Source organism: Lemur catta, chromosome 23 (assembly GCF_020740605.2).
Source record: "Lemur catta isolate mLemCat1 chromosome 23, mLemCat1.pri, whole genome shotgun sequence".
Classification (NCBI taxonomy): domain Eukaryota; kingdom Metazoa; phylum Chordata; class Mammalia; order Primates; family Lemuridae; genus Lemur; species Lemur catta.
In genome coordinates this window covers 9,251,163-9,275,807 of record NC_059150.1, presented here as the reverse complement: position 1 = coordinate 9,275,807, position 24,645 = coordinate 9,251,163, and the positions used below count along the sequence as shown (strand labels likewise).

General features: G+C 55.0%; 1 protein-coding gene across 2 annotated transcripts in view; it reads left to right on the top strand.

The window, feature by feature from the left end:
• Positions 1-24,645, top strand: part of LAMB3 (laminin subunit beta 3) — a 37,491-nt gene that overhangs the window by 8,378 nt on the left and 4,468 nt on the right. For both annotated transcript variants that reach the window (XM_045536163.1, XM_045536164.1), the window contains 17 exons: positions 4,128-4,242; positions 4,809-4,882; positions 7,907-8,098; positions 9,136-9,199; positions 9,545-9,738; positions 11,546-11,666; positions 12,394-12,582; positions 14,627-14,782; positions 15,237-15,433; positions 15,830-15,944; positions 16,745-17,123; positions 18,580-18,740; positions 18,863-19,077; positions 19,366-19,563; positions 19,846-19,990; positions 23,814-24,021; positions 24,421-24,562. In XM_045536163.1, the coding sequence (XP_045392119.1) occupies positions 4,128-4,242; positions 4,809-4,882; positions 7,907-8,098; positions 9,136-9,199; positions 9,545-9,738; positions 11,546-11,666; positions 12,394-12,582; positions 14,627-14,782; positions 15,237-15,433; positions 15,830-15,944; positions 16,745-17,123; positions 18,580-18,740; positions 18,863-19,077; positions 19,366-19,563; positions 19,846-19,990; positions 23,814-24,021; positions 24,421-24,562 (2,865 nt within the window). The remainder of the gene's footprint in view (positions 1-4,127; positions 4,243-4,808; positions 4,883-7,906; positions 8,099-9,135; positions 9,200-9,544; positions 9,739-11,545; positions 11,667-12,393; positions 12,583-14,626; positions 14,783-15,236; positions 15,434-15,829; positions 15,945-16,744; positions 17,124-18,579; positions 18,741-18,862; positions 19,078-19,365; positions 19,564-19,845; positions 19,991-23,813; positions 24,022-24,420; positions 24,563-24,645) is intronic.

Genomic DNA, 24,645 nt, shown 5'->3' with positions numbered 1-24,645 from the left:
CCCAGAAGCCCTGAGTGGGTCTAAAACTTACAAAGCTCTACCATTGGGGTTTTACTCTTTTGAATGAAGCGCTGTTGAGCTCCTTGCTGAAAATACAAACACCCTTGAGAAAGGCACCGTATCAATCTGCGGTTTACCGTTCATCACTCCTCAAGAGTTCGTTTATCAGAAACTTCGCTGGGACTTTTGCAAAGGTTCCTAATAGAGTATGACCCAGGATGAGTCATTTCTGAGGGGATAGAAGAAAAATACAAAGAGACATTGGCAGGAAAGAGTTGCTATAAGATAGAAACAAAACTTGGGGTGGTGGAATGTGAAATTCTTGGATCCTTCCTGGTTGTTATGGGCTAAAGAGTGGGGCTTGTAGGGCTAAAAGGAGAGATGAGAAGGGAACAGTGTAATGAGAAGGCCTGAAGACAAACCTGGGTGGCCTTACGACTTTGCTAGCTTGGCTTCTCGCCCCATTGCTTCTGGGGTTCAGGCCCCTGGAAGCCTCTGGGTAATGTCTTTTCCACCTACCTTGCTTCTTTGCCCAGCCTTCTGCCCTCTGCCTGAGGCCATGTCAGGGGCTGTAGGAAGTGACTGCCACTGGTAGAACCTGCAGAGGTCCCAGACACACGAGCTAACTCTCTGCACTCAGGTCTAAGGGGACATGTCTGTTTCTGGAGAGGTCTGTGCTGACACTGAAGCTCTCTTTCCTAGAGGGAGAGGAGGGGAGGAGTTTCCTGAAAACCAGCTTTGAAATTTCCAATGGTTTCCAAGTGACTGCTGTGTCCCTTGAATCAGAATAGTACAGTTAGATTTGGAGTCAGACAGCCTAGGACAAGAATCTCTGCTTCATCTCTTTCTACGATTATGGGCTTAGACACATTCTTACTTTTCTAATCTGGAAAGTGGGGCTACCCACCATTTGTAAAATGTAATATGTCTGCATCAGAGATTTAGAAAGGGTGAAATAGGTAATATATGTACATTGCCCAGGAGAGAGACTGATGCACTGTCATTTTTGAGTGTGTGGTATGCATCATCTCTATGATCAGTTTCAGAAAGTGACCTTCCTGAGTTTAGTTTGGATGGACCTAAGGGCTGGGCTGAATTAAGGCTTTGGTGAAAATTTAACTTCATAATAAGGACAAAGATGAAGTTGCAAGTGTCTCTCAACACTGTCATCCTGTCACCCAGCACCTACAGCAGGCCCTAACTTTTGATCTTTACTGGCAATACCTCCTGACATAGAAATGCTGAGGCTTTCGAATTGCAGCGGGGTCTAAGGGAGGCCTTGCTGACCAAAGGCCTTGAGGACCCCCTTTCCCCTGCCCTTATTGCTGGGAAGAGTGTTTCTCCAGTGGAGCATCTGGCTAATGTCTTATTTTCCTCTTGCTTTCTTTGTGTACTTGCTGGGAGTGCCTTTAACTTCTGGGCTGATAAGCTGGAGTAGGGGGGAATTCTGAAAGCGTATTGGAGCAAGATGGAACTTCATTATCTCATCCAGTGCCTGCATTTCACCAATGAGGAAGCTGAAGTGGAGGGAATGTCTGAGCTGGGTTTTTTTTTTGATCCTGACTTCCTTTCTTTTGGCCCTGGCTGGCGGCCATGGTCCTGACTAGCTACTTAGATGAACACAGGCGGCCCTGGCTCACCGACGGGAGGGAGCTGTGCCCTGCCCAACCGTGACCTGTCGTCCTACTTTCCCCCCCAGAATTAGCTCTGTGCTCTGCAAAGGCACGGAACTTTTATTCGCATGTGCCTTCCTTCCCCACCCGTCTCCACCGAGATTCAGGCCCCTGCCGGCTCTTGCTCAGTCCCTTGCCCTCCCCCAGCTCTCTGGGAGGGTCTGTCTTCCCACCAGACTGCTGAGCTTCTAGAAAACTCTAGGATAAGAGAGAAGGCCCAGGCTTTCCAGCTGGAGAGCAAGCAGGAGCCAAACTGGCTGGAGGCCTGACAGGCTGGATTGCTAATAACGCCGGGTCTCTGAGGTAGGCAGCCAGGAGGATGCTGGCCAAATGACCCGGGAGGGGAAGCAGCTGCAGCTGAGAGCTCCCATCTCTGGGAGAGACGGGCACGTACCGCACGAGAGAGGGCGCCACGCATTGAGAATCACACACACGCACATGCACACTCACGCGCACTAACGTGTGTGCACACACCACACAGAGGCATACAAGAATAAAATAGGGAAACTGAGGCCCAGAGGGAAAGAAGATATTAGCCGCTTGTCTTCATGTGGACCTCTGCCATAAGCCGCTCTATTTCAGGCCTCCATCCTGCTAGCTAGTTGACAAGCAGAGCTACTTAAAATACCTGTCTCAAGCCTGTTGGCTTAGCCTGTCTCTGAGGATTGAGATAAATAATCCCTCCTCAGCTATGTTACTATGATAAGCAGCACATAGTGTTTAAGTCCACGAGGCCATCTGATCCTCCATCACAGCCTGCACACGTGGAAGGAAGGTGGAGGAGGCATGGAGCACCCGCACAATCCCTGTGAAGACTGAAGGAGGAGGCAGGGGAATAGCCCTTGCTGAATAACCTGGACATTTTTAGTTGGTTCTGTTTTATACCACTGTCTGTTTTCCTGAGTACAAAAGTTAATACGTATTCAAGGTATAAAAGCTTAAACTTATTAAAAAATAACAAAGAAGGGAAAAAAATCACCTATGATCCTGTTACCCAGAGATATTAGGTTGAACTGTATGTGGGTGGCATTTTTGTAGGTCAAAATGGGTGAATATTAGCAATTTCATGTCATTTCACCTAGTATATTGGTATATTTCCTTCCAAACATTTTCTATTCCTTTAACAGTATATAGCTGAGATTATAATGTATACACACGTTTATGCCCACCCTTTTTTCATCCGCACATTATAATGTAATCATTTCCCCATGCAATTAAGAATTTTCTCTAAACAATGTTTTCAATAGTTACATAATATTCCGTCATTTGGGAGTATCAAGGGCATTTCCGCAGTCTCTAGCTCCTTGTCCCATGACCCAGGGAAAGAAAGAGCCTTGTTTCTGGCACTCTCTTGACCAGGGAAGGGCTGGGACCAGCTCCCAGGAGAGCTGGAGAGAGCTCTGGTGACAGGCAGCCGGAAGGCAGCTGGCCCTTGTCTCTCCTCAGGACATGTGCTGAGGGCAGACAGAGGGCGGGAGTGGAAAAGTTTGCCCCTATGCGGCTGGGCAGAGTATAAGGAAGGGCATGCTCACTGCCAGGCCCCCAAATAGGGTTCTGAAGGGAGTCAGACTCCAGCAGGAGCCTTCTCTTGTCCAGGAAGGATTATTTTATCAGCCTGTGACAGATCTCCAGCCTCTGTGGACACTGAGCCAGCTCAGCTGGAAAAGCCAGGTTTCTCCCCAAAGTGCTCTCTCTGCCCTCGGCTCCCCTCTTGATAAACTTCAGGGCCAAAGCAAGCCCTTCTTGGGGCCCATTGGGTGCGACAGAGGTTGTCAGCCTTCACCATGCTTCCCACAATCTCTGTCACTTATCTGGCTTCCTAGAGGAAATGAGAGGATGGGGTGGGCATAAGAAAGAGAGAGAGAGAGAGGCGTTAAGGGATCCTCTCTGATGCTGACAGCTGTGATCAGTCAATAGGAAAGGCATGTCACCTCCTTGAGCCTCAGCTTTCTGATCTGTAAAATGGGGCTAATACTGCTGATCACATTGGGTTATTGTGAGATTTAAATGGTTATTGTATTGAAACCACCTAATTAATAGGTTATTGTATTGAAACAACCAGGATTAAAGGAAATAAGATATAACATTTTCTAGCCTGTGTCCAGCACGTAGTAGGTGCTAAGTTAATAGGAATTTCTCTTCCTTTCTTCTCTTTGCCTTTGGCTCTTTTCTCAAGTTTCTTTTCAAGGCAATATCATGTACCAAAATTATTTTTTACACCACATTATACCTCTTCCTCAACTCCTAACCTCTTTGTTAGGAGGAACACAAAGGAATTAAATTAGAAGATGACCAACAGCCCTGTTTTAAGAGATTAATCCTTCCAAGTGTATTAGCGAAATTGATGGATCCCTAAGGATGGGATTTCCGTGGAGCGGACATGCTGGGATCTCAGGATATCAGGGGGATTCTGCCAGGACCCCACCCTGAGTCTGCTGTCTCCCCCTCCCACAGTGGCAGATGAAATGCTGCAAGTGCGACTCCAGGCTGCCTCACAACTACAACAGTCACCGAGTGGAGAACGTGGCTTCATCCTCGGGCCCCACGCGCTGGTGGCAGTCACAGAACGGTGAGGGCCTGTCACCTACAGGGGCCCAGACTTTGGAGGCTCCACAGGATGGGGTGGATGGAGGATGCCTGGGGACCCTTGGTGTTCCCAGCATTTCCTGTGGTGTAGGGAGGGGGTGGTTGAAGAGCAGAACCTTCCTGCCTTGTGTTTGGGGTCTGCTGGATGTTGTAGGTAGAAGAGTTCACTGGAGATTAAGGAAAGGGTATGAGGAGAGAGGAACGTCTTTACTTCACTCCACTTAGGCTCAGTGGGTGAGTTTGTGGAAGGAGCTGAGCTCTGGGAACAGGTCTGTATCGAATTGGCAAGTTGAAACCCTCTAAGATATGGGAGGCATCAGGTGATGGCGTCTGGAATATAGGCCACAGGGAATTCGGCCAAGAACAGTCAGGACTTTGAGTAGATAATATAAGTAGAAACATACTGGTCCACTCTTCTCTAAGAGGGAAATTGGAAAATCAAGGTTAGAGAATTTCGGACTTCCTAGAGCTGGTCTAGTCCAGGGCCTTCTTCAGGGCTTGGAAAGTAGAAAGTCTCTGGCCTAAAGTGTCTACTTTTTCTCCTTCCAGATGTGAACCCTGTCTCTCTGCAGCTGGACCTGGACAGCAGATTCCAGCTTCAGGACATCATGATAGAGTTTAAGGTATGCTTCCCGGGGATGGCATTAGGTAGGGGAGGGGACCCTGGGCCATGTGGGCTTGGACCCGTGGAGGAGCAGTGTTCTTGCCTTTCCAGAATGGGGGTGATGGCACCACATGCTGGGTGAGCGCCCCTTCCCCAGGCTGGGGCAACACGCCCCCGGAGCCTGTATCATAGTGACAGCAGGGGATTTGCTCCTGGGAGGACAGTGGCACCACCAGGCTCCTGGTCTTGGTCATGCAGTGGTTGTATATCCTCTTTTTCTCTGTACCCCCCACTCTCAGTGCATCTAATTAATCCAGCTCTGCCAAGTACTAATTCTGTGGGCCTGATTGCTTATTATATAGTTGTATACTCTTGGTATACTTTGTTTTCATAATTTTGCAGATGAGATTGAGTTTAACAAACAGCCAAGAACTCACCTATGCGCGTGAAAGATGCACCTTTGGGGCAGCTATCCTGGTGGGCAGCCACTCATTCTGTGCTGTCACTTCTCAAAGTACTTTCGGGTTCTGCCCTTAGACTGGCCTTCTGGATACTCCTTTGGGAGGAAACAATTTTATTCATTTGGGACAGGTCGGTTTTTACTTGCCAGAGAAGATTTGATTTTATTCTTTCTACAGAAATAGTCAAATCGTCAATAATCAAGCTTGGTTAGTAAGATTAGATGATCAGAAAGGGTTATGTAATTTTCAGGAGTTAAAACGAGCTTGGAATAAAAATAGGACCTACATTCTTACATGACTGGAGAAGTTGGCTTCAAGAGCTTTGCCCCAAGTAAAGGTCAAAAGTATTTTGAGAAATGCCAGTATCCTTTGAACAAATGCCCAGTCTTCTGTAAAGGTGACAAGTTTGAAGGGCGACATTCATGTGAATGGTACTGTTGAATAGTCTCATTGCTTTAGTATCACTTACCCATTCACTTATTTGTCAGTTCTTGCTACACACATTTTGAACACTGGTTATGTGTTAGGTTCGGTGTCAGATGTTAGGGATGGGAAGATGAATGAAACTAAATCACAATCCTTGAGCTGCTTTGACCACACGTAAGGAGGACAGAGAGCCAGGAGTGAGAGAGGGTGAAGTGTGCTCTGATATTGGTGAGAAGCATGGAAGGACATCTCGCTTGGTCGGTCTTGGGAGGGGTCGTCAGAGGATGTACCCAGGGGAAGGTGAAACTTCATGGACCAGTGACAGCCAGGTGGGGGGCAAACGTCCTTCCAGGCAAAGAGAACGGTAAGTGCAAAGGCCAGGAGGCAAGAGGCAAGAAGGTATATGACTGGGGAGGGGGCAAGGGAATGCACACGGGGTCTGGAGGGAACACGTGTTCATGGTGGGGAGAGGTGGGGAGGTGGAGGCTGCACTGCTGAGAGATGAGTTTACAGATATAAATGAGTGGGGGGAGGGGAGCAGACTGAAGATTTACCGTTCATTCAACCAACGTATACTAAGCACCTATGTGCTGGATGCTGGAGGCACAAGTGTGAGCAAGACAGATAATGGGGACCACGGTCTTGTGTACTGACTCTCAATCAGGGGTGGTTTTACCCTCTCCCTCTCCCAGGGGATATTTGGTAATGTCTGGAGACATTCTCAGTTGTCACAACTATGGGTATGCAATGACCTCTGATGGGCGGAGGCCAGGGATGCTGCTAACCATCCTACCACGCACAGGACAGCCCCTACGACTAAGATCCATCCACCTCAAAATATTGATAGTGCCAAGGCTGAGAAATCCCTGTCTAGTGGGAGAAGAATAAAAGCAGGAAAACAACACATACATAATTGGAAATTGTGGTGACATTTCTGAAGGAAACGAACAAGATACTGGGGTAGGAAATAATGGGGTGGGGTGGGGTGGTGGGGCAGAGCAGGATGCATGTCAGGGTTGCCCAGTTTGCAGGGAGTTAGCTACGCTCCCAGCACAGGGTCAGGCAGGTATAAAACCATCTCCCCAGGAAGTGACATTTAAGCTGAGAGCACAGTGAGAAGGGGCCGACCAGTGGGAGGAGCTCCCGGCAGGAGGAGTGCCAGGTACGCAGGCTCTGAGCGGGGAATGCGCTGGCTGCGTGGCTTGAGGAGGTGCAGGTGGCCAGAGATGGAGTGAGGATGCAGGCAGGCCGGGGAGCACAGGGCCTCCTCGCTCACAGTCGGGGGTTCAGATTTTATGTGAGAACAATGGGTTGGAGGACTTTAAGCAGAGGAGTGACACGGCCCATTTTAAATGAAAGCTGTCTCTGTGCGGTGAAAGGTGTGACTGAGTATTGTGGGGACAGCAGGTGGCATATACTAGGGAGGTCAGGGAAGAGGTGGGCCTGAAGCTAGAGAGATGGGCCTGGGCCTGATGGGGGGTCTGTTGTGGAGGTTGAGTTTATCAACCCGCAGTTCCAGGAAGTGGTCCAAGCAGGGGAGCCGTCAGCACAAAGACTGCATTTAAAGTGGCCAGAAATGATGCAATATGTCATGCTGAGGAGCACGTGTTTTATCTTTAGGCTAATGCAGATCCATTGAAGGGTCTCGCAGATCTGGTAACCATCTGGGAAGGTCTCTCTGGTGAAGTGGGGAGAGTGTTTGGGGTCCAGGACAAGGGCTGGACGCGAATTCCAGGCTGTGGTCGTCAATCAGCCTCAGCATGATCTTGGCCTGAACCGTGGCCGTGGCAATGAGGGAGAGACGGAGGGAGAGAGAAGGGACTAGAACCCAGAGCTAGGATAAAAATGGTTGGCTGTGGAACGTGGAGGGGCGGGAGATTTTTCTGGCCTGGAAGCCCTGATGGTGGGCTGAGCTAGGCATCGTGCCTTCTGGAATGCAGACCTAGTTTCTATTACTTTCCGTGGTTCCCTGGGGAGAAACTTCTGTGGCTTGTGGTTTGCCAGGAGGGCTGGACCCAGGTGCTCCTGAGCTCACCTGCTCCCGCTGGGTCCCCTCCCTTCCTTCCTCCCTCACTGGTAGGGCCTGTTTGTGTGATCGTGTCCCCACGGGGCACAGCACCAGGCCTCCCCTCCCCACCCTGCCTGTGTCTCCGCAGGGGCCCACGCCCGCCGGCATGCTGATCGAGCGCTCCTCCGACTTTGGCAAGACCTGGCGGGTGTACCAGTACCTGGCTGCCGACTGCACCTCCGCCTTCCCCCGGGTGCGCCAGGGCCAGCCTCAGAACTGGCAGGACGTTCGGTGCCAGTCCCTGCCCCAGAGGCCGAACGGGCATCTAAATGGGGGGAAGGTAGGTAGAGGGAACCCTGAAAAAGTAGGCTCCGGGTTGTGCAGGGGGGTCCCCGATGTCCTGCTGGTCACACGGACTCTTGAGAAGAGATGAGAACACGCTGTCAGCTCACCTTTGCTGCCCAGGAAGGACATTTCAGAAACATCTGGGGGCCACCGTGTCACCCTGCCAGCCTGCCCTCTTCCATAGCCACCTCCGCAACGCTTACTGGCGCATCACTGTAGCGAGAGGATAAAACCAGTGTTATTCCAGGGTGAGGGCTTTGGGGTGGCTAGTTAGATGCAAGCGAGCAAATTATAAAAATTTAATTTTACCTTGGTAGGATTTAACACAAATATGAACTTCTTTAGTTTAATCCATTCGCCTAGCCTAGTCCTAACCCTTGGAGGGAATTCTGGCATAAGCCAGAGCTCCAAGTCTTCTTGGGTCTGCCCTCATTCAGATTAGGTTAACCATGTTCTCCAGACCCTGGATTAAAAGACAGGATTTTTTTCCCCCTAACTTGTGGAGGGTTTGATGTGAAAACTCTTCCCGGGATATGCAGATGAAGTCACATCTAATGAGGGATTTATTATCAATAAGAAAACATAGTTGACATTGAGGTTGTGCAGAGTACTGTGGTCACCACAACCAGGCATCCTTGGGCTCTGGGCCCTCTCATTCTTCCTGGATCACTGGAAAATTAGTATCTACTAAACCCTCGTGTGTGGATTATGTATCTTACTTTAATTTTTGACCCAGGAAATTCTTGGTATATCTATGTTTTTACCTGGAGAGGAGACATTGTGTGTGTGCGCGTACACACACACACACACACACACACACACACACATTGTCTCATTTGGGGCCCAGTGATGATCGTGCTCCCCCAGAGCAGCTAGGGGGCCTCACATCCCTGGTCTGTTTCGGGCTCAGGTAAGAAGGACCCCAGGGTATGAGGAGGGCGAGGCATTGGATGGAAAGGAAGGTTTCCTCTGAGCTTGGGCCCAGCTGTTTATCTCTTCTTCAGTTCCTCCCTTTTTCCCCTCCCTCTGTAGGTCCGACTTAACCTTATGGATTTAGCATCTGGGATTCCAGCAACTCAAAGTCAGAAAGTCCAAGGTCAGTGTGGCCCCCCTCTTCCCCATGGGCTGTGGGTGGGAAATGAAACAAGGTTGGAACTCAGGTCATGGGAGTTTCCTTGTCTTTTATATCTTTGTCGGCAGGGTTGGGGATTTAATAGTAACACTTGCCCTGCTTACCCCCTTGGGGTGCAGTGTGCAGGATGCTGTGGGAAGTTGGAGGGCCGGAGAGGATGGCCCCTGGTACCATGACATTATGAAGACAAGGAAGAGGGATGGTGGCTTTCCTTATCTGTCCTACCCTAGCAGACTCTATTTGCCTCTAACTTCCTTTCCTTGTTTTTCCTTCCCCAACCCATCCCCCCTTGCTGTTTGCACCTTTCAGAGCTGGGGGGGATCACAAACTTGAGGGTGAACTTCACCAGGCTGGCCCCGTTGCCCCAGAGGGGCTACTACCCCCCCAGTGCCTACTATGCGGTGTCCCAGCTGCGTCTGCAGGGGAGCTGCTTCTGTCACGGCCACGCTGACCGCTGCGCCCCCAAGCCTGGAGCCCCGGCTGGCCCCTCCACCACGGTGCAGGTGACAGCCCAGGGTGGAAAGGGCAGAGGGGAGGGGCAGGGCGAAGGCAGAGGGGCTCCCATGAAACAGGGAGGGCACTAAATGTAAGACTTGGGCATTTAATACTGCAGCAGCAACAGAAAAAGAATCTAGGTGATTTTCACTTCAAAAATCAGAATTTTAGTGGACTTCTTTAGACCTGCTTTATAGTTCGAGATGATTTTCAGTAGTGTACGTTCGGGTGCAGGATGGGAAGGTTAAGGCAGTGCTTCTCAACCCTGGCTGCATATTGTAATTTCATTAGGAGCTAAAAAAAACTGCCCCGACGCAGACCTTCACCTAAGATATTCTGATTTTGTTATTCAGGGGATTCTAATGTACTGCCAAGGTGGACAGCCACTGGTTTGGGGATTCCAAAGTCTCATCTGGTGGTGAGGTGTGGGGCAGGGTGAGAGAACAACGGTCAGTGCCAGTCCCGAGTCTCCCCCAGGCCAGCAGAGTCAGAGTCGGCAGGGACGGGGCTTGAGGAGGTCCGGTTCAGCAAGCCTCTCGGGGGTTTTGCTGTGAGACCAAATTTGAGAACCGCCAGCGGAGGAGAGAGAACTCGGGGCAAAGAAGCGGAGGCTCCTGTCATTCCCCTTTTCCAGGGCATCAGTTCTCCTGCCAGCATATGGGAGTATGACAGTTGTCCTGGTGACAGGGGGGCAGGAGGAAATCATGGACAGGGGCTGGGAGGGAAGCACAGGTGACAGGAGCATCGGTCAGCTTTGTTCTTTCCACTGCTGGGCCAGCGCCTGCCCAGGCTTCAGAGGAGGTTGGGGGAGGCCAGCTTGGGGAATGTGTCATCTGCTGGGGCCCATAAGACAAATCCCTGGAACCAAGGCCGAGGGCGTATGAGGAAAACAACTTGCCGTGAGCTGATGAGGAGGGAGTCAACCCCGGTGGTCCTCAGGTCTGGCTGCACAGTGGAATCACCACTTTTAAAAGGTACCACTACCTGGGCCTTACCCCCGAGGTTTGGATTGAATTGGGCCTGGACGTAGGTATTTTTTGAAAAAAAGCTTCCAGGTGATTCTGATGTGCAACCAGCACTGAGATCTACGAATTGGAGGGGTGGGGAGGCCTTACGCGGGAGGGGCCGTTCTGGCTGCAGCCTAAGCAACAGGATTTTGCTGGTGCATATGGAGGGAAGGGAATTCCAGGCAGAAGGAAAAACATCAGTGAAGCCCCAAAGATGGGGAAAGTGGGGCTTGCGGGGGAGCAGCTGGGAGTTCAGCCTGCTGTGCTGTTGGCGGGGAGTGGGAGAGAGGATGGAGCGAACTTGACACAGGTCCTTCTCTGAATGCCAAGCTGAAGGTGTTGGGCTTAATTTGGAAGGCAATTAGCACACAATAGCTATTCTATTTTTGTACCTTAATGAGTCTAGTAACAATTCATCATAACAGTCTCATTAGCTAAACAACTGTAGTCACAGATTGTTGGAGTATAAATCTCTAGAGGGCCCAACAGCTTCTGTGATCACGCAGTTACCAACAGGGGCGTCGGAGCCCTCTCCAGGCACTGCCTTGGCCTGGGAATCATGGCCGTGTCCAAGTGCAGGGAATGAGCTTGGAAAACCTCACTAGAGGAGCGGTGCAGGCACATGTGCGTGTGCTGATGTGTCACAGGAGCTGGGTGAAGTCTGGGGCGTTCAGGGAAAGTGTCCTGGGAGGGCCGGGGTCTTAGCCAGGCTGTGTGGTGTGTGGGAGGGTCAGAGGGGAGCGGGCAGACCCATCCCTGGGACCCTCCTTTGTTGATTACTCCTGATGACTGATGGGCCCCTTCCCAGGTCCACGATGTCTGCGTCTGCCAGCACAACACCGCCGGCCCCAACTGTGAACGCTGCGCGCCCTTCTACAACGACCGTCCCTGGAGGCCAGCCGAGGGCCAGGACCCCCACGAATGCCAAAGTATGCGGCTCAGACCACCCTCCCCTGTAGGGACTGGGTCTTGTGCTGGCCCCTCTAGGCCTCAATGACCTCACTTGAGACACAGGGGGAATCTAGTTTTTGTTATTTAAATCCAAACCAAATTGCACCTCTGCAATTTAAGCTCTCCTTGCTCTGTGAGATTGGAGAGAGTATTTTGGTGGCATCCTCCCCCTCGCCCCATCTCAGCCAGGCTGGAGGGACCAAGGCCGGGTCTATGCTCCTGATTCCACATGGCTTTCACGGTATCCCCAGCACCTCCTTCTCTTGTTTAGGACATATCTGGTTCCCTGTAGTCATTTTGCCTACTTCAAATGGCCCCCCCGAGTCAGGGCCTTTGTCTGCATAAATGAGGGGAAACAAGGATCCTCAGCCCAGAGAGAGGCAGTGACCTGCAGGAGATCCGTGGTGGCAGTGGGCAGGGTTGGGGACAGAACATTCAAGTGGCTCTTTCTTTGGCCCAACGTGGCCACTGTTCTTGGGTTCATCCCAACACTGGGAACCAGGAGCCTGAGTTCTCATTCTACTCTGCTTTCTTATTGGTCATGCAACCTTCATTAAATTATGCAAGACTCCCTTGGCCTCAGTTTCCCCATTTCTCTGCCCTGAGAGTCTTGCTGAGTTGTTAGAGGTGCAGCGAGCTGTCGTGGCACATACTGTAGATGGCCACAGTGCTGGTCAGATGTCAGCCTGGCACTCTCCTTTCCAGGGTGCGACTGCAACGGGCACTCGGAGACATGTCACTTCGACCCAGCTGTGTTTGCGGCCAGCCAGGGGGCACATGGAGGTGTATGTGACAACTGCCGGGACCACACCGAAGGCAAGAACTGTGAGCGGTGTCAGCTGCACTATTTCCGGAACCGGCGCCCGGGGGCTCCCATTCAGGAGACCTGTATCCGTGAGTAGAAGCCCCGGGGACCCAGGATGTCATCCATCTGTTACTCCCTGTCTGCTCTGGGCACAACAGAACACATGTGCCTGGGGACGCAAAAGCACCTGGGGAACATGAAGACTTGGTCGTGGGTCAGTCAGTGTTGCACCTAAGAAATATTGATTTATGGAAATGCCCCCTATAATATTAGAGACAGAAATGATTTCAGGAGTTTTGCAAGGCTTTGCCCTGAATGAATATGTGAACGTGTCAGTTCACGTATGAAAAGCTGCCTGGCCTCAGGAGGGCGTCTCAGTGGTCAGTAGCAGCTGCTGTCCAAGGTGACGCTGCAGACTCAAAGCTGTGGCTTTCGCCTGCTCTGACGACAAAGCAGGTTTGTATGGAACTGATCAAAGAAGTGCCCGCCCGAGAGACAGACACGCCTGCGACTGAAAGCAATTAGCCCAAGGGACAGCTTCTGCTGGACTCCTAACTACCTGTCTCAATCGACAATAACTAGATAAAGAAATATGGAGCCACTATGTCTCTGTTTAACTTTTCTGCTAAAGTGATAGTTTTATCTTAGAACTTAGAAGTTTGTCCTAGAAAGATTTTGTAACCGTTAGTTCACATAGATAGAGTTAATTAAGGGATCTATAGAAGCCTTTTGAGACACTTTGAACCTAAAACGAACTACCTGTTATTATGTAAATCTGTTACCCCTGGCAGCTGATCACTGTACCCATAAATGCTGATGTGGAACTTCATTGGGGTCCCACAAATTACAAGGATTTTGTGGGGTCTCCTGACCCCCCCACTTTTTTGTAAATCTGTTCTTTATTAACTGTACCTTCGTCTCTGTGTATTCTCTTATTTCCCTATTCTATTATTTTCTTGTCCTTTGCGACGACCCCTGCCTCAGGGACCCGATTCTTTGCTGGGAGCGTAGCTAACTCCCCGCAGGTCAGGACTCGTGGGAGACTGTTCTAACTTAGCTGAGCACTGCTGAGCAAGTCACTTAACCTCTCTGGACCATCAATCAATCAGTCAATCAGTACATACCCTTATTTTGGGCATAGGAGAGAAAAAAAGTAATATAAAGTTCATGCCCTCAGGGAACACACACATATAAATCATACATACATGAAAATGAGGGATGAAAGTGCTTTCTCTATGTACATGCTATTGCCTTTACGATGTCATAATGCAGTTTGATGTTTATATTTCTACTTCTTCCAACACCAAGAGCTCCTCCGTGGCAGGGATTATGTCTTATACCCTCTGGCCCTAGCACCAGGACTGGCAGATCACTAATGCTCAGGGAATGTTTGTTGAATAGACACATGCATGTAAGGGAATGCAACACCCAGAGGCAGCTTAATGTGCCCACAAGGGCCAGTGAGTTCATATAGAGGGAGGAAACTGGACTGAAACAATCTGATTCGGGCAGGTGTAATCAAGAAAGACTTTCTGGATGAAAGAGTCTTACTTTTTGAAAGACGTGAAAGAAGTCAGGGAGTGGGGAAAAGCTGGGTCACTTCTGGTGCTGTTATTTGTTTATGGAAAGAGTGAGACAGAATTGCATTTGCCCCCTGTTTCCAGCATTTACTTGGAATGTGAATTTGAATAAGTTCTTTAACATGTTTGAGCCTCGGTTTGCTCATCTGTACAATGGGGATAATGATCTCCACCTTTCAGGGTTATCGTGAGGCATACATAAGGCAACACGTGAGAGCACCCGGCTCAGTGCTTGGCACACAGTAGTTGCTCAGTAAATAATGACGACAACAACAGTCCTTCTCTAGTACTTAGCCTGGGCCAAGTACTGTCCCACTCATTTTATATTTACTCATGTGTTCCTCATAGGAAGCCTACGAGGGCTGTATCATTATCCCCATTTTATGTATGGGGAAACTGAGGCACAGAAGGGCTTAGTAACTTGACTAAGGCTGTAGGGTTGAAAGCCAGTGGTGGAACCAAGGATTTGAACCAGGCAATCTGGCTGCCAGAACCCACTCTGAACGCTCTACTTTTCTTCATTCCTGCTGCGGTGGCTGCCTTTGTCCCTCAGCTTGCGAGTGCGATCCGGACGGGGCAGTGCCAGGGCTCCCCTGCGACCCAGTGACGGGGAAGTGTGTGTGCAAGGAGCATGTTCAGGGAGAGCGCTGTGACCTGTGCAAGCCGGGCTTCACCGGACTGGCCTACGCCAACCCGCAGGGCTGCCGTCGTGAGTAGGGGGCCTGGCGCAGCCTGGGGTGGGGCAGGGCGCGCGGGGCCACCGGACCCAAGACTTGCCCTGCTCGTGTGCTCTTCAGAGGAGATCCCATCCCGTAAAAGGCCGGGCAGACGGTGGGAGCGCGCCAGGCCTTGCCTGGAGGTCTGACTTCTCCCCCGCCCCCAGCGCCGGGTGCTGTGCCACGGGCCTCCAGCAGGTGGCAGCGCAGCTCTGGGTTGGAAGGCGGGACTGAGTCAGAGGCGGGGCGGGCAGGCGGGCGGCCAAGCCGCCAGGTGGCTGGAACTGGTGGGAAAGCTCAGTGGCCGCGTGAGTCAGCCACGGTATCTGCAGGGGACGGCCCTGCCCGGTTCTTTTCCCGGGCTGGGCCCCTCCCTGGATGTGTGTCCTCTGGGGGTGAGTTTTTTGCAGGGTGTTTGCCCGAGCTCAGCAGCCCTCCCTCCTGCAGGCTGTGACTGCAGCCTCCTGGGGGCCCGGCGGGACATGCCGTGTGACGAGGAGAGTGGGCGCTGCCTGTGCCTGCCCAACGTGGTGGGCCCCGCGTGTGACCAGTGCGCTCCCTACCACTGGAAGCTGGCCAGCGGCCGGGGCTGCGAGCCATGCGCCTGCAACCCGCACGGCTCCCTCGGGCCCCAGTGCAACCAGGTACGAGGTCGGGGTGGCCCTGGGCCCCTCACAGGGGACGGGTCCTGCACACCAGCATCTCTGTCTGGCCTCCATGCTGCCCTTCTGGGCCTTTCCGTCGTCAGGGTGAACTACTCCTGTTCCCACTGCCCTTTGGGGAGGCCCCCAGATGTCCCTCCCTCGGTGGCTCTCAGCCTTCGGCAATGCCATATGCCTTCTGAAGGGCCCACTCTGGGCCTTGACTTCAGGCCATGTCTCTGAGTGGGAGCCCTTGTTTTGGGGTCACACCAGCTCTGCAGGCAGCCGGTGAGCCCTGGATTCTGTCTGTGGACCAGGGATCTAGGGCACAGCCCCTGACCCCAGGGCCAGGCAGAGCCCACACGGGAGGGTCCTCTGACGGTGCTCCCTCCCTCGCAGTTCACAGGGCAGTGCCCCTGTCGGGAAGGGTTTGGGGGCCTGACGTGCAGTGCTGCAGCCATCCTCCGCCAGTGTCCGGACAGGACCCATGGAGACGCGGCCACGGGATGCCGAGGTGCGCGTTCACCCTGCGGGCAGTGCCGGGGCTGCCGGGGGCAGAGCACGTGGCTGGGCGGTGGTGGGAGTGCATGGGCCTGTGGTGTGGCAGGACATTCATGTGGACGCATGTGGTGTGGCCGTGGGAAGCACCATGAGTGCACATGCTCTGGCAGGTCAGCTTGGCCTCCCAGCCCCCAAGGCAGGCCTCAGGTCAGGCTGTCCCCACGTCCCTGCGTCCCCGCAACAGCAGGGTTGCTTTGCTCCCAACTTCCCTGAGAAAGAGCATTTAGCAGAAGCCGTCTCCAGGGCAGCAGCAAGGCGGGGAGGACATTTCTTCCCCTTCCCAGATGGGGACAGTGAGTCCGGAGGGGGACAGGGAGCGAGTCTGATGTAGCCACCGGGCACAGGACTTGGAGCGTGCAGGACGGGCTCCGCCCTGAGCTCTGCCTCTCCCCTGCCAAGGGACTTTGAGCGGGTCGCTCCCCCTCTTTGGACTCAGTTTCCTCATCGGGGAGAGAAGGCATGTTGTACCTCACCTCTGCGTGCCTCAGTCGCCTCATCTATAAAATGGGAAGATAGTGGCGGTGAGGACCAGATGAGTGAAGTGTGCATGGGTGTGTGACTGCGAGTGGTGCCTGGCACGTCGTGGGTGCTAAGTAAGCTGTTGTTACCATGGTTTTTATTCTGGCTGCGACAGTGCGTTATTCTAAACCCGCAGAAGGACGCTCAGGTCAGACCTCCTCTTCAGGGCTCCCCCCACCAGACGCCTTTGTCTCCCTGGTCCTTGGCCTCTGACTGTCATTTCTCTCGCTGTAGCCTGCGACTGTGACTTCCGGGGCACGGAGGGCCCGGGCTGCGACAAGACCTCTGGCCGCTGCCTCTGCCGCCCCGGCTTGACCGGGCCCCGCTGTGACCAGTGCCAGCGAGGCTACTGTGACCGCTACCCGGTGTGTGTGGCCTGCCACCCTTGCTTCCACACCTACGACGCGGCCCTCCGGGAGCAGGCCCTGCGCTTCGGCAGCCTCCGCAATGCCACTGCCAGCCTGTGGTCAGGGCCAGGTCTAGAGGACCGTGGCCTGGCCTCCCGGATCCGAGACACGAACAACAAGATCGAGCAGATCCAAGCAATTCTGAGAAGCGCCTCGGTCACAGAGCAGGAGGTGGCCCAGGTGGCCAATGGCATCTCCTCCATCAGGTGATTGCATTTCCCTGGCGAGCACTTAGAGGAATTATGCCGTGAGGGGGGCGCTACACTGTTGGAGGCCCTTGCATGTGTACATTCCTTCTCTGAGCTATATGCTGCAGGCCTGCCAGGCTGGTGTGGCGGGGGTATTGCTCCTGCCTTGCAGGTGGGAAAACAGGCACAGAGGTGACGTGATAGAGCCATGTGGCCCCCGGGGGCAGAGCTGGGGCTGGGCATGCGGTCTGGGAGCCCAGGCCCTGCCTGCTTTCAAGTGCCTGGTGCTGCTGGGGGCAGAGCCGGCTCTGGATTAGTCACCCTGGCGCAGGGCGTCCGAGAGGCAGGGGCTCTAAAAATAACTCCCATTCGCCTTTGGAATGGCAGCGATCCTGCCCACACCCCCGGCCCACCAGCAGAGTCGCCTTCTTAGCGAGCTCTGGTTCTGAAAGTTCCTATAATTAGTTCGCGTTCCCTAAGCGCCGGCTTTCTGACGCGCACAGAGCCCTCCAGGTGTGGGGTCGGCGGCAGGGAAGAGGCAGCCGGAGAAGGAAAGCTGAGGTTTGGTGACTCACGGGTGTGCTGGAGCTTCTTCTAGGGGCTCTGGCAGAGGAGCTAGAGCAAATGTTGGGCACCATTCGTTCATTTATTCACCCCACGTATTTTGTCACCGTCCATTAGGAGGCCCTGGGGACACTGAAGTTAACGTGATGAGGGCTTTGCCCGGGAGAGGCTCCCGTGGGGAGAGTGATGTGTGCACCGTGAACTGCGGTGGGACGCGTGTCGCACGAGAGCGGGAACTCCGACAGAGGGTGGTCATGGCAGGCTTCACGGGGAGGTGCCATCTGCCCTAGTCTCAGACTTGGGCACCATCCCGCAGGCCTCCCGCAGGCTGGAAACGCAGGCACGGAGGGGCGGCCCGTGGAAGGGTGTTCTAGGCCTGACAAAGCCTGGAGGGAGAGAAAGTGAGGCCTGCAGGAGGCGGTTGGTGGTTGGTTGCTGGAGCTGCAAAGGGCATGGGGAGAGAGGAACCTTCCAGAGCTCAGTGGCCGTGGGCCTGGGGGCAGGACCCTGAGCTCCCTTTGGGGGGCTGACCAGTGGGCAGTGGTGTCGGGGTCTGGAGCTCAGCGGGAGGTGTGGACTGCGGAAGAGAGAGGTGAGAGCCACGCCGTGCAGGTGGGTGCAGAAGTCAGCCTGTGGAGAGTGGGGGGGGGCAGGGTGATGGTACCCACGGAAGCCAGGCGCAGGGAGAGGGGGAGGACAGTCGGGCATGCTGGGCTCCAGAGGGTTCTGAGGACCCACCTGCAGGGGGGGAGGACGGTGTGCGGGCGCTCCCAGCCTCCGCCCAGCGAAGCGTCTTTGCTGAAGGCCTCTGCTTGTCCTGACTCGGTAGCGGTTGTGCCGAGGCCACGGCCGGGTCTGGGGAGGCCGAGCCCCCTCCTGTATTTCAGCGAAAGCCCCTCTCCCATCTCAGGCGAGCTCTCCAGGGCCTGCAGGCGGATCTGCCCCTAGAGGAGGAGACACTGTCCCTCCCGGGGGACCTGGAGAGTCTGGACAGAAGCTTCAGTCGCCTCCTCCTTATGTATCAGAGCAAGAGGGAGCAGTTTGAAAAGCTCAGCAGTGCCGACCCCTCAGGTGAGGACAGGGCTTCCCAGACAGCGCGTGCACTGCCGGGCCGCGTCCCCCTCCGCTCCTGCCCCCCCATCTCCAGGCCTCTGGGCCCGGGAGCAGCTCCTTCCCTCCCCTCCCCACCCCAGGAGCCTTCCGGATGCTGACCACGGCCTATGAGCGGTCGTCCCAGGCTGCCCAGCAGGTCTCCGACAGCGCCCGCGTGCTGCGCCAGCTCAGGGACAGCCGGGGAGAGGCGGAGAGGCTGGAGCTGCAGGGGGGAGGCGGCGCCGGCGGCCCCCAGCTCGCGGCGCTGAGGCTGGAGATGGCTTCCCTGCCTGACCTGACACCCACCATCAACAAGGTGACTCAGGGCATGGCGCCCCACTCCCTGGAGCCCCTGCCCCAGCTAGTCACACGACTGCTGCCACCTGTTCCCCAGTGGGGCACACCTGCCCCCGTGAGAAACCCACCGCACACTCCACCCATCCCGACCTTGCGCCCCTCACTGTGCGCCCAGCAGTTGCCAAGGAAACAAGTTTCTGGTGCCTGGTTGTCATGGAGCTGTCTGGCTGTTTGTTTCCTGGGTGTGGGCCGGGAGCAGTGGTTGAGGGGCCTTGGGTGGCCTCTTTGACTCCCCACTTCCCCGCAGCTCTGCAGCGGCTCCAGGCAGACGGCCTGCACCCCGGGAGCGTGCCCTGGCGAGCTGTGCCCCCGGGACAACGGCACGGCCTGTGGCTCCCACTGCAGGGGCGCCCTTCCCCGGGCCGGCGGGGCCTTCCGGACGGCGGGGCAGGTGGCCGAGCAGCTGCGGGGCTTGGACGCCCAGCTCCAGCAGACCAGGCAGATGGTAGGTGCGGGTGGGCACAGGCAGGCCGGGGCCCTGCGCAGAGTCCCCATTTTGCCGTCAGGAGACCAAAGCCCAGAGATGTTAGGAGACCTGCTCGAGGCCCCACAGCAAGTGCCAGATAGCGCGGGGAGCCAGTGTTGGGGCTTTTGTTTTTTTTTTTTTAATCCAACACCCACATGTTTTTCTGGGGCCACGCTGGGTTGGTTTCAGATGCTTCCTAGGTAGGTCTGGGGTGGAGGGTCCCTGGGGGCCTCGGCACCTCTGACCACGGGGCGCCGGCAGATCAGGGCCGCCGAGGAGGCCGCGGCGCAGGTGCAGTCGGACGCCCAGCGCCTGGAGGCCCAGGTGAGTACCAGCCGCTCCCAGATGGAGGAGGACGTCCGCCGCACGCGGCTGCTCATCCAGCAGGTCCGGGACTTCCTCACAGGTGAGGCTCGCCTGCCCCCTGCCCCTGGCTGACGCCTCCTGCCTGCCCCTCACTCCCACGCTCGGGTCATCAGCTGGCCGCCTCCTTCCTCGTCCCCACACCTGCCACCACCCTGGCCCAGGCCTCCATGGCGCGTCTGGACCGTGGCCATGGCCTTCTCGTTGTTCTCTCGCCTCCCGCCTGCTCCCCTGTGACCCATTCTCATTCTCAACAGAGCAGCCCGAAACGTCTTTGAAAAATGTCTAAGTCAGATCGTCACATCCACTCTTGCTTCAAATCCTTCAGTGGCTTCAGCTTGTCCTTGGAGTAAACTCCCCACTCCTGCCACGGCCCACAAAGTCTGGCCTGTGTCCATGGCTTGGCTGTGACCTTGAGCTCCTCTCGCCTTCACCCACGGGCTGTCCTTAGGCAGGTCAGGCTCTTGCCTGCTTTGGGGACCTTTATCTACTCTTTCTCTGCCCGGATGCTCTTTCCCAGGCTGCTGCTGCTTGTGGCCTCTCCTGAGCACCCTTTCTGTGCTTGTCCCCTGCTGTCCCGTTCCCCGCTGCAGTCTGACCTCCATTGCGCTGCTCAGACTCGTGCATTTGTCTACAGGTGGATTATTTGTCACTGCACTAGACTGTAAACTCCAGGAGGGCAGTGACAGTCGTCTGTCTTGGTGACCGCTGTGTCACCCAGCATAAGGCCAGACACAGAAAGGCACCTGACACTGGCGGAAGGGATAAATGAGCAGGCCCCCTCCCCGGCTGCCCTGGGGGGTGAGGAAGGGCTGTGTGATGGAAAGATCCCCGGTTAGGACCCAGGGGACTGGGGTGACTTTGGGCAGGTTACTTTCCTTTTTGCCTTGTCTTTTGCTTCTATAAACAGGAGTGGTAGTATTTCACGGTTTATTCTGAGGATCAAATAACTGATGTAAAATGCGTTTTGAAAAACTAAAGGTGCCTCAGGAACGAGAGTTGGTATTATTAGATTTCTGGTTGCTGCCAGGCAGTTTGCTTGGCTGGGAGCCCAGTTAATATGAGCCGAGGGCTTAGTGTAATGACAGTGGCTCTTCTTGCTACTATGACAGTGTTTTTGCCCGAGTAGGCCAAAGCCCCCTCTGGAGTGCAGATGTCAGGTCAGAGAGAGGCAGGAAGGACCCACTGAGGTCCCCTGACTTGCTTAAGGCCGTGAGGTCCGCACTGGAGGGAGGTGTCACCCGGGGATGCAGGGAGATGGTGCCCAGCTGATGTGGATGACAGGGCAGGCCCAGGGCTGGGGCTCAGACTCGCAGCGGAGGGCGTCTTGCCCTGCCCGAGTCAAGCCCAGAGAGGCCGAATGGCAACTCGCCCTGCCTTGGCCTCGGCCAGGGCCCTGGCCTCGGGGCTGGGAGCTGGGGTGGAATCCTCCCGTCCAGGGCCACCCAGGCTCACGGGAACAGGTGGGGAGCTGCCAGGCCCCTTTTGTCCTCTCGGTTAAACTCATGTCTCAGGTCAAGTCCCAGAATGAGTCCGGGGCAGAGAGAAAAAGCAGGGCCTGAGAGAGGCCTGGACCCAGGGAGGGACCAGGGAAGCTTCCCGCAGTTGTCACAGCGGCAAGTTCTAGTCTCCAGGGTCCTGGTGTAGGAGGCGCCGGTGCTGGCTGCTGTTGGATGCGGGTCGCGGTGCGGGAGTGAGAGTAGAAGGTCTGCAGGGGAGGAGAAGACATCGTCTTCCCCAGTTCTTCAAATGGAATCGACAAAACGAACAGCAAAGGTTTATTAAGTTATTGTTACTGAGTGTCAGGCAGGTATTACATTATTTAATGCTGACTACATCAGCTAAGTACTATCACCACTTCCACTTTACACATAAGGAATCTAGGCACAGAGAGGTTAAGCAGCTTGCCCGAAGGCCCCCAGCTTGGAGGTGGTGCGAGTAGGAGTCAAGCCTAATAACCCACTTCCTCATCCACACTCTGTGTTACCGCACTGTGGGGTGGACGCGCACACACATGCACGCTCTGGCCTTCTCGCCTTTGCTAATGCTTTTCCTCTGTCCTCCCCGACCCTCCCCTGACCTGGTGACTCTACTTAACGTGTAGAAAACCTCCCTGGACCTATCAGACTGGGTCAGGCGCCCCTCCCATGGCCATCCCAGCACCTGCGCTTACCTCCTCACTCGTGTTGTGCTTCCTTGTTTATGTGCCTGTCTCTCCCACTCCATTTCCAGCTCCATGAGGGCAGGGACCAAGTCTAATTTGATTTGCAGTCTGAACTCCTCCCGCGCTATTGTTCAAAGCACTGTATATACTTGCTGAGCCCAGCCTGATACTCAGAAGGCCGTGAAACTGGGTGTCACACAGACCAAGCTCGTGGGTGCTGCGGGAGCAATGCGGAATGAAGGAAGGGCCAGAGCGAGGCAGGCTTTCTGCAGGTGGAGCGTATTAAGCCTTGTTTTGAGAGCAGGACTCTGGCTGAGATGAAGGGTTGATGGTCTCTGTGGGAGGATCCTCGTGAAAGCTCACGTTTGGGATAAACCCACTGAGTTAAACTCAACCGCAGTTCCCACGTGGGCTCCTGCAGTGTGCTGCTGCATGCACCCGAGGGACACAGATGAATGGGCGTGGCTTCCGCCTTCTGGGAATGTCCTTCCACCTGGCATAGGGAGGGGCTGGGGATGGGACCTGTGTAGCCAGTAGGTGAGGAAACACTTTGGTTGTGGAATGAGGCTCGGGGCCCCAGAGGGTTCAGGCCTCAGGGCAGGCCATCGGGGCGGGGGGGCGCCCCTTCCTTCCCTAACACTTCAGTGCCAGTGAAATCTGTCAAAGGGAACAGGGAGAGATGAGGAGCTGATGTCATCTCTGTACTTCTTATTTTCTGACCCAGCGTTGGTGCAACAACTCTTGCCAGTAGATTATTTCATATCACACCCTCCGGTTGGGGATCATTATTCCCATTTCCCAGATCAGGAAACTGAGCTCAGAGAAGCCACTTGACTTGCCCCGGGCTGCTTGAATAGCAAAGGGGAGATCTGGATCTGGAACCTTTTCGGTCCTCCATTCACTCTGCAAACACTGAGGACCTCCAAGGGCCAGGCACTGCGCGGGGTCTGGGGGTACGGGTGTGGACAGAACCCAGTCCCTGCTCTTATGGGGCTTTTGCTCTAGTGGGGAAAGAGACAAAAGTCGAGTTGACTGAGTCCAGTGTTCAGCCTGTGGGTGTTGCTAAGTGCTAGAGAGAAGGACGTGGCGGGGAGGGAGGGTAAGGAACGCTGGCCTAGGGCGGATGCTGCAGTTCTAGATTGGGTGGCCGGGGTTGGCCTCTCTGAGAAGGTGACTTTCCAGCAAAGACCTGATGATTCTTATCTGCCTTTGCAAAAATGAGCATTCTGGCCCGAGGAAGGGTGCGGGGAAGGGGTCTTACTGCCAAGGAAGCAGCTCCAGTTCCTGGCCGTTCTTCCCCATTTCGGGCTGATTATGTATGTGCTGCGGGCATTGTTCAGGACCAGCTGTCTGGCACCATCTCTTTCTCCCCAGCCCACAGCTTCCTGTGGCACCAGACACTTAGTTGCCACAGCTGTGCAGACACCCCCTCCCCACGCCTCCTCCCAGCCCCAGCATGGAGCACAGGACAGTCATCCTCCTGCGGGATTGATTCCCAGACGTTCCCGGAGAACAGGCACGGAGCCCGGTTGAGAGGGGCAGCAGCTCCTTGGGGCACGTGGCAGAGGGCCACCGTGGCAGAGGGCCACCGTGGCAGAGGGCCACCGCATGTGACTCCTGTGGGTGCAGCTCGGCCTGGAGAGGCCTCAGATCTTTGGGGAGCTGAGTGGGCTCCCACATCTGACGCGTGGCTGTCTCCCAGACCCTGGCACCGAGGCGGCCACCATCCAGAAGGTCAGCGAGGCCGTGCTGGCCCTGTGGCTGCCCACAGACTCAGCCACAGTCCTGCGGAAAATGAATGAGATCCAGGCCATCGCGGCCAGGCTGCCCAACGTGGACCTGGTGCTGTCCCAGACCAAGCAGGACATCGCGCGGGCCCGCAGGCTCCAGGCGGAGGCCGAGCAGGCCAGGTACGGCCTTGGCCCCGTACTTCCCCCAGCTCGGGGTGGGCTGGTGTGTGGCTCCCCAAAGCCATTGCCGGGAGAGGGGTGCAGAGGGTGGGGACACAGGAGGGGCTGCTTACTGTGGCGGGGGGTGGCTAAGTGACACACGGAGTCCAGGTTAAACTTTTCTCGCACGACCCTGTCTTCCCTGTTGGAAACTGTGCCCAGCGGTATCTCGGGCATAACGTTCACATTCATCGTGCCTGCTTGGGGGGTCCTGGATGTCCCAGCCACTGTGTCAATACTCCCCTTGCTCTTGGTCTTGGCTGGGAAGGGTGTTCTCTTGGACCGGTGCATGATGTGAAGCACACATTCATTCATTCACCGTTCACTCGTTCTCTCTCTCCTCCCCCTTCTGCCTCCCAGGAGCCGAGCCCACACCGTGGAGGGCCAGGTGGAGGATGTGGTCGGGAACCTGCGGCAGGGCACGGTGGCTCTGCAGGAGGCTCAGGACACCATGCAAGGCACCAGCCGCTCCCTCCGGCTTATCCAGGACAGGGTTGCTGAGGTGAGGTGTTATGGCTTCCTCCCCCAGTATTTGGGAATGAACAGACAGATTTAGGCACGAGGCATAGAAGGTGCCAGAAAGTG